This window comes from Fistularia commersonii, chromosome 7 (genome assembly GCF_037954325.1).
Source record: "Fistularia commersonii isolate RoL2024-O1a breed Wild chromosome 7, RoL_Fcom_v1.0, whole genome shotgun sequence".
Lineage (NCBI taxonomy): Eukaryota > Metazoa > Chordata > Actinopteri > Syngnathiformes > Fistulariidae > Fistularia > Fistularia commersonii.
The window spans coordinates 414,356-422,500 of record NC_141290.1 but is presented as its reverse complement, the minus strand read 5'-3'; the positions used below and the strand labels follow the sequence as shown (position 1 = coordinate 422,500).

The 8,145-nt window shown below is 62.4% G+C and overlaps 1 protein-coding gene across 6 annotated transcripts in view; it reads left to right on the top strand.

Annotated features, from left to right (window-relative positions):
* The window catches only part of rpgrip1l (RPGRIP1 like), an 8,456-nt gene extending 412 nt beyond the window's left edge, over positions 1-8,044 (top strand). For 2 of the 6 annotated variants that reach the window (XM_086148993.1, XM_086148994.1), the window contains exons 2-25: positions 363-457; positions 638-779; positions 899-1,203; positions 1,284-1,377; positions 1,452-1,595; positions 1,877-1,982; positions 2,057-2,203; positions 2,279-2,352; positions 2,641-2,780; positions 3,007-3,110; positions 3,187-3,237; positions 3,314-3,496; positions 3,847-3,964; positions 4,034-4,468; positions 4,534-4,664; positions 4,746-5,058; positions 5,140-5,447; positions 5,556-5,648; positions 5,841-5,967; positions 6,170-6,261; positions 7,182-7,368; positions 7,458-7,542; positions 7,627-7,763; positions 7,896-8,044. In XM_086148993.1, the coding sequence (XP_086005119.1) occupies positions 370-457; positions 638-779; positions 899-1,203; positions 1,284-1,377; positions 1,452-1,595; positions 1,877-1,982; positions 2,057-2,203; positions 2,279-2,352; positions 2,641-2,780; positions 3,007-3,110; positions 3,187-3,237; positions 3,314-3,496; positions 3,847-3,964; positions 4,034-4,468; positions 4,534-4,664; positions 4,746-5,058; positions 5,140-5,447; positions 5,556-5,648; positions 5,841-5,967; positions 6,170-6,261; positions 7,182-7,368; positions 7,458-7,542; positions 7,627-7,763; positions 7,896-7,996 (3,705 nt within the window). In that variant the 5' untranslated portion in view covers positions 363-369 and the 3' untranslated portion in view covers positions 7,997-8,044. Of the gene's footprint in view, positions 1-362; positions 458-637; positions 780-898; positions 1,204-1,283; positions 1,378-1,451; positions 1,596-1,876; positions 1,983-2,056; positions 2,204-2,278; positions 2,353-2,640; positions 2,781-3,006; positions 3,111-3,186; positions 3,238-3,313; positions 3,497-3,846; positions 3,965-4,033; positions 4,469-4,533; positions 5,059-5,139; positions 5,448-5,555; positions 5,649-5,840; positions 5,968-6,169; positions 6,262-7,181; positions 7,369-7,457; positions 7,543-7,626; positions 7,764-7,895 lie in introns of all 6 variants that reach the window. The other 4 variants (XM_086148996.1, XM_086148990.1, XM_086148995.1 and 1 more) reach the window with 3 other exon arrangements.
* Positions 8,045-8,145: the final 101 nt, after the last annotated feature.

Here is an 8,145-nt window from a genome sequence, read left to right as displayed (position 1 = left end):
TCCGTCGGCGTGGCGTGGAGGCTCTCGGTCCTCCGTGGGCGACGAGCCTCCGCGTCCCTGCAGAGCCACGCAGAACACATGAAGACCTCGGAGCTTCTCAAGCTCCTCACACACGAGATGAGGAGATGAGGAGACCAAAGCTGGTCGCACGGGTCAGAAGGTTCCTGGCTGGATCCCCACTCGTGTGGAGTCCGCGTGGGGTTCCTCTCACACTCCACGAACACGCAGGAGGTTCAGGCTGAATCCTTCCTGCAGGAGAAGCAGCATCGAGGATGAATGAATGAATGGAAACCATCACATCATTTCAAGTGTGTGTGTGTGTGTGTGTGTGTGTGTGTGTGTGTGTGTGTGTGTGTTTTCAGGGGAACCATGTCAGTCCTGCTGGACGAGACGCTGGCCGAGGTCCCGGTCAGGGACGGGCCCCTCCCCCTGATCCGGCCCTCCACGGGTCCCCAAGGTCAGCGCCCCCCCACCTCCGACCCGGAGCCTCTGTAACAGACTGACCCGGCGGCCATGATTGTAGTTTTTTTGTCCTTTTTCCCACCTGACACTTTAAATGGAGTCTGGAATGAAGAATGAGTTCCTGAGCCGGTTTCTAACCCTGTCCCGATCTTCTGGCCGTGCTTCCCGTCCACAGAGGCGTCGCTGCAGAAGCTGCGAGCGCTGCAGGACGTGGGCCGGATGTCCCGCGGGGAGCTGGAGGACCGCTATCTCCGGCTGTACGAGGAGTCGCTCCTCCTCAAGCAGCACACACACACACAGGATGACAAGATCAGGAAGTGAGAAGCACACACACACACACACACGCACACACACACAGGGGTTCCACCAGCTCCAACATGAAGTTGCACAGGAGCAATGATGTGTTGATGTTATTTGGAGATGCAAATGTCTCCAGGTTGGGCACCAAGCTGATGAAGCTGGTGAAAGACCGCGGGCGCCTGGAGCAGCTGGTGTCGGGCGGCGGGCCGCCGGCGGGCCGGGCCAGGGACGCCGAGATGGAGGAGGTGATGGAGGAGCTCCAGGAGAAGGTCCGCGCCCTGCAGGCCGACAACGAGAAGCTGAAGCAGCGCCTCCTGGTGGCCAGGCACCAGCTGATGAACGCCCCCCGCCGGGCCTCCCCCTACGGACACGTCCGGCCGCGGGTCTGCTCGGGCCTCCGCAAGACCAGGGACGACTCCTGCTCCCCCGCCAGACCCAGGAGTACGAGGAGACCCCGTCCCGAAAGCGCGACCCGGCGACGAGGGGCCGGACGTCCGCTGACATCTGGTGTTCCTCCGCAGGCACCAGGAGCCTGGAGGGCCGGCCGCCCCCCGGACAGCTGCCTCGCTACGGCCACAGCCTGCTGGAGGAGGCCCGGGCAGAGATCCGCAACCTGTGAGCCCCGACCTCCGTCTCCGGCCCCGTCCATACCGGAACCTGTTCTGAAGGCCTCTGCGCTCGGCGTGCAGGGAGAACGTGGTGGAGTCCCAGCGGAGCCAGATGGAGGAGATGGAGGAGGCGGCTCGGCTGCAGCGGGACGAGATGAAGAGGAGGCGGGAGGGGTTTGAGGAGAGACTGCTGGAGGTCCGGCAGCAGCAGACCTCCTCGCTGAGGTGCCACCGCTGGATCCTTCAAACACACAAACCTGGAGTTTGAACCTCAGTGAAGGACCACCCCTCTTCTTCTTCCTCCTCTTCTTCTTCCTCCGCTTCTTCCTCTTCCTCTCTTCCTCTTCCTCCCCCTCTCTTCCTCTTCTTCTTCTTCTTCTTCTTCTTCTTCTTCTTCTTCTTCTTCTTCTTCCTCCTCTTCCTCTTCTTCTTCTTCTTCTTCTTCTTCTTCCTCTTCTTCTTCTTCTTCTTCTTCCTCCTCTTCCTCCTCTTCCTCCTCCATCCAGGTCCCACGTCAGCGGGAACACAACCCTGATCCGGCTGCAGAAGCAGCTGGCTGAACGCTCCAACGCCGCCACGGTGCTGGAGGGTCGCTTCCTGCAGCTGCAGGAGGTGAGAGGACGAGCCCGGACCCATCGGACCGGCCAGAAACTACCGCCGCCCCACAACTGACCTCTGTGTTCCAGAGCCAGGGCGTGCTGAAGGCCAGCCAGGAGGCCGCCATGGCCAAGGTGGACGAGCTGTGGGCCCAGCTGAGGGACGAGCGGGCCAAGAACCTGGAGCTGGAGAAGAGGCTGCAGGCGGCGTCCGTCTCCGAGGCCGAGAGGCAGCAGGTGAGCGCCGCACGGGCGCGTTTCGCCGCGGGACGACCCGAAACCACCGGAAGAGTGACGAAGGTCCGCTTTCAGCTGGAGGACAGAATCGGCGACCTGGAGCGTGAGAAGAAGCTGCTGAAGGAGAGCAACGACCAGCTGATGGACAGGTCAGGCTCCAGAACCGGTTCTTCTCGGGACGTTACGCAGCAAAACCCGCCCGGGGTCACGCAGAGGTTCTCCTCAGGTTCTCCTCAGGTTCTCCTCAGGTTCTCCTGTCTGAGTTCTCCAGCAGGAGCTCCACAGAACTTTCAATTATCCACAGGTGTGACTTAGAAGCTCAGTGGTTAATGCCTCTATGATTGACAGATGACACATTCTGTAAGCCCCGCCCCTCAGCCCAACCGCCCCAGCGATTGGCTGTTAAGTTGTGCGTGTGTGTGTGTGTGTGTTCACAGTGTGTTCGAGGTGTCCCAGCAGCAGAGGTGGCAGCTCCAGGAGCAGCAGCTGAAGGCCCAGATCGCTCAGCTGGAGACGGCGCTGAAGGCCGACCTGGTGGACAAGAACGAGATCCTGGACAAGATCAAGGCTGAGCGAGGCACGTGGTTACCGTGACGACCGCCGCATCGCCCTCCGGCGGCCTTTGTAAGGTTCACGAAAGGAAAAGGTCGGGTAAACCTCGCCGCGTCTTGGTGAGCGGGCGAAGCGTCCCGGTATCTCCAGGAGGTCGGAGGGGATCCGGAGGACGTCCTCCCTTCCGGGCAGCAGGTCTGAAGCTCCTCGGGCCCGGCCAGGTTCTGACTCGGCCCGCCGTGGTGTTGCAGAGGCGAAGGAGCGTCTGAGGGAGGAGAACGGGAAGCTCCTGGTGGAGCTCGTGGAGCAGAAGCGTCAGCTGGAGGCCACGGAGCGCCTGCGGGCCCTCGGCGGGGTGAGTGTCCCCGCCGCTGCCGCCGCCGTCCCCGAGCGTCCTCGCCCGCCGACCTCTGCACGTGGCGTCTTTGCAGGAGGGCCAGTACGACGCCGCCGAGCTCACCGAGGCTCTGCTGCTGGTCCAGGTGAGCGAGCCGCCGCCGCCGCCGCCGGTCCGAACCCCCCCTCCCTCCCCCGCTCACGCCGCGCCCTCCTCGCCAGGAACGCAAGCTGCAGAAGTGCGAGGAGCTGGGCTTCCTGCGGGACGGGCGGGACCCGACGGCCGGCGCCGACCCGGAGCGCCGGCTTCGGGAGCTGCGGGCCGCTCACGCCGAGACGGTTCTGGAGCTGGAGAAAACACGACACCTGCTGAGCTCCGAGAGCAAGATCTGCAAGGATTACGAGGTAACGTCGCAAATAACTCCCGGACGTACAAGCTCCGCCCCTTTTTGCGCCCGCGCACCCCGAACCCGAAGCTCGGGCGGAGCGGCGAGCGTCAACGAGCCGGCGTTTCGACGCTCCCTTTGTGATGTCACTGTCGCCGTGGTGACATCGCCGCCTGTTGATGCAGACGGACCTCAAGCAGCAGGTTTAGGAAGGGGAGCGTCCAGGCGGAGGAGTTAGCCACTACATGCTAAGCACGCTAACTACCCTGCGGTGTGTGTGTGTGTGTGTGTGTGTGTGTGTGTGTGTGTGTGTGTGTGTGTGTGTGTGTGTGTGTGTGTGTGTGTGTGTGTGTGTGTGTGTGCGTGTAGGCGGAGCTGGAGCTGGTGAGGCAGAAGATGGACGCGGACGCGCTGCGGTTCCAGCAGAAGCTGCAGCACCAGGAGCAGCTGCTGGAGACCAAGGAGGCCAGGATGAAGAAGCTGGAAGGTGGAGGTCCTGGTCCTGCCGGTCGGAGCTTCTTCCTCCTCCTTGTCTGACCCTCCTCTTCCTCCTCAGCTCAGCTCAGGGAGTCGGTCTACGGCTCCGGGGCGTCGAGGCCGGAGGCTCCGGCGGGGCGGGAGGAGGGCGAGGAGGTTCTGCCGCCGGGGGAGAACCTTCTGGAGCTCCAGATCGTGGGTGTGGATCTGACCCCGGCGGCCCTGAGGGTCCTGGGAGACCTTCAGCCCTCCACCTTCTGCACCTACCGCTTCCACCTGTTCGACCTGCACTCCACCCCGGTGGCCTCGGGCCCGCGGCCGCGCTACGGCTTCACCTCGCGCTTCCCGACCCGGGTGGACGGGCGGCTGCTGGACTACCTGGCCGGGGAGGCGCTGCGCGTGGAGCTGCACCAGGCCCTCGGCCTGGACTGGAGGACCGTCGCCACGGCGACCCTGCCGCTGCACCGGCTGCTGGGACGGGAAGGCCGGGTCCGCGGGACGGCCCCCCTCACGGGTCAGTAGCCGTCGGACCGTCGGGTCCGGGTCGGATGTGGTTCTGACCGGCGGTCCGTCCATCAGGAGAGGCGGGTGTGTGTGAGGAGGCCTCGCTGGGCTCGCTGGAGTACCGCATGAAGCTGCAGGAGCCGATCCAGGAGCCGATCCAGGAGCCGATCCAGGAGCCGATCCAGGAGCCGCCGCGCCGCCACAAGGTGGGGCCTCTCGGAGAAGCGCCCGCCGCCGAACCCCCGTTTCTTAGAGTAACGTGTGGCCCCGCCCCCTCTGCGCCCCAGAACCAGCTCCGGGTCCGAGTGCGGGGCTGCCGGGGCCTGCGGTCCAGGTGCGCCCCCCTTCCCAGCCCCTACGTGGTCTACAGGTTCTTCGACTTCCCCGACTATCCCACCGCCACCGTGGACGACTGCGCCGACCCGCGCTTCGACGACCTGACGCCGTACGCCGTCGCCACGGACGCGGAGCTGGACCGGTACCTGAAGGGGGAGGTTCTGCGGTTCTACGTGTTCGACCACAAGGAGAAGCAGATGGAGGTCTACCTGGGGAAGGCCACGGTGGACCTGCGGCCGCTGGCCCGGGGCCGGCCCGTCGCCGGTGAGGAGGGGGCGGGGCTTCCCCACTCCGCCGCCGCAGCCGGACCTTCAGGCCTTCAGGCTCCGCCTCTTTCCTCTCCAGGTGACTTCGAGCTGATCGACCAATCAGGGAGCCCCGCCGGCCACATCGAAGTGTCGCTCCAGTGGGCGTCGACCTATCGCCCGCCGCCGGACGCCGTCCAACACGACCAGGACGTCGTCCCCATCCAGACGACCACGCAGGAGCTGAAGAAGAACCAGGGAAGAGAAGAAGAAGAGGAAGAAGAAGAAGAGGAAGAGGAAGAGGAGGAGGAGGAGGAGGAGGAGAAGGAGGAGGTCATCAGGACGACCAGAGGAGAGAGAAATGTTCTGCATCAGGACAGCTCGCCATCGGAGGTCACGGTGTCAAAGGTCAAACTCCTGACCAAACTCCTCGCCGCCTCGGCCGGCGGCGCCTCCTGCTGGCCACCAGGTGGAACTCCAGAGGAACCCAAGTGACCCAAGGATGTGTTTGTCCAGCAGGCGCCGGTGCCGAAGCTGCGTCAGAAGACGCCAGGGAGGGACGGACCTCCGGCCAAGAAGGTCACCTTCGTGGAATCGGCAGAGCGTCAGGTGGGTCGGCTCGCTGCTTCTGGTGGAGAGCGTCCATGAGCGGGTCTCCAGAGACCCGGACCTTCTGACCTCCTGCCTGAGGGACGTCTGGTTTTCACATATTCACCATAAAAGACCTCCAGCTTTCTCTCGGAAGATCTCGTCGTCGTTAGCCGGTAGCTTTAGCCGGTTTGATATTTTACTGGTCCTCAGGCGGTGAAGAAGGACGACGAGGAAGAGGAAGAGGAAGAGGAAGGTTCTCACTTCTCGGAGGGCCAGCTGGTCGCGGCCGGCTCTCGGTCCGAATCTGACTCTGAGATCTCCGAGGAGCTGGCGGAGGGTGAGACGCTTCTTCTCACGTTCCTCCAGACATAAATATTGGACGTGTCTGCCGATGATCCGCCGCCTTCATTAATGTTGAGGAGGCTCCTGGAGCGTCTCCTCGCCTCGTTAGCTCGGCCCGTCCAGATGGAGGAGCTTCTGAAGTGTCTCCTGCCGCCTCCTCCGATCCTCCTCATTGTTTACTTCTCCTCACGCCGCAGATCTTCCAGCGGCGGCGGATGGCGGACGGGATCAGAGCGAATCGACCGACAGTGATGACTGCATTGTTCACGGGACGCCGCGGGGGAGGAAGGTGTGTGTGAGTGCGCAGACACACACACACACACACACACACACACACACACGCTCTTTGTTTATGTCTGCTTCGATTTCCTGAATGGCTCCTCAGGAGGTCTGATCCAGGAGCAGAGTTTGCTTCTGATAGATCATCCGGTCTGACATCGGGGTCAAAGGTCACACCTGCGGCCACCATCAGGCCTGTAAAGGTCACCTCAGGTGGTGAGTGGGACGTCACTGTCCTGTCTGATCAGCCACATAAAACAAAAACTCTCCTCGTGTCTCAGTTTGTAGAAATGTAAATGTTTCCGTGGCGGCGAGGTGACCTTTGACCTTTGGCCGGGTTTCGTTTCACCCGGCGGGGCAGAATCACCTGATCTGTGCCGCCTTCACATCGGAAGCCCATCGATGTCAGCGAGAAGCAGAAGACCAACGTCCACGAAGGCGCCGAGTGTTGCTATGCTAACAGAGGTCTTCCTCCATGGTGGAGTCTTCAGACCTTCTGCCGCAGGAGCAGGAGAACGTCGGGCCTCTCCTGCCCGCGGCCTTTCTTCTGACGGCAAAACGTCGCTAACGCCCGTGAGCTCTTCCAGCACCTTAGCTTAGCTCGGCTAAATGGTTCAAATGACGGGGAGAAGCGGCGAGAAGGTCGATCCACCGCCGATCTCCCGCGCCTTCCTTCCTTGGAAAGCTGAAGACCAGCACGGGTCCCTCTGCTGCCCTCGGACCCAACGTAGCACAACGTAGCACGATTAGCATTTGTAGCTCCTCACAGAGCCGACGCTGGCGCTAGCGGAAAGCCAACGCTAACAGGGTCGCTCGTGGAGCCGCCAGGAAAACACTGGAGAGATGGATGTCTTCCTTCTTCTTAACAACAGACACACACACACACTCATAAACTCCCATATGTGTGTGTGCGTGTGTGTGTGTGTGTAGCCCTCGGAGCGTGTTCGGGTGGAGGTGGTGCGCCTGAGCCTGCACCCGGACTCGTGGGTGTCCCAGGACGCCGGCGTGGCCCGGCTCTTCGTGGAGTTCTCCATCCTGGATCTTCCCACCGAGGAGACGCCGCTGTCGCTGCCCAAACCGCCGCCGGGCGCCGCCATCAACTACAACTATAGCAAAGGTTAGAGGGGGCGGGGCCTCCTCGGAGGGGGCGGGGTATCTTCGGAGGGGGCGGGGCCTCGGTCTGACGCTGGCGTGTCGTCCCGCCAGTGGTTCCTCTGGACGTGGAGAAGGCCTCCGCCCGGCGACACCTGCTGAGGAAAGTTCTGCAGGGACGGAACCCCGACATGGAGAGGTGAGCGCGCCGTCCATGCGAGCGGCGAGCTGCGGCCGCGCCGCCGGCTGGAAGACGCTGACGGCGACCTCCTGTGGTCGGCAGGATCCGCTTCACGGTGGTCAGCGAACCCCCAGAGGAGGAGGAGCAGGAGAAGGAGTGTGAAGACGTGGGCGTGGCCTTTCTCAGGATCGCCGACATCCTGGACACGAGACAAGACCTGCTGGAGACACCGCTGGACGGTGGGGACACACACACACACACACACACACACACACACACACACACACACATTCAAGACAGAAGAATCTCTGATATGTTGACTTGTTATTAATGTGTGTGTGTGTGTGTGTGTGTGTGTGTGTGTGTGTCAGTGGTGGACCTGCGGGGGGGTCAGCTGGTCGGGACCCTCACGGTGTCTCTGGAGGCTCTGGAGGCTCTTCAGTCCATCATGGAGGAAACCCAAGTGGACTGAAGCTTTTTAAATGTTTATTTAAAACAACAATAAAACCCTGGGTCTGCACAGAGAGTGTGTCATCCCTACACACACACACACACACACACACACAGGTTGGGTTCCATCCTGGAAGCTGAAGGGTTAAGGTGTTGGAGGGTGTGTGTCAG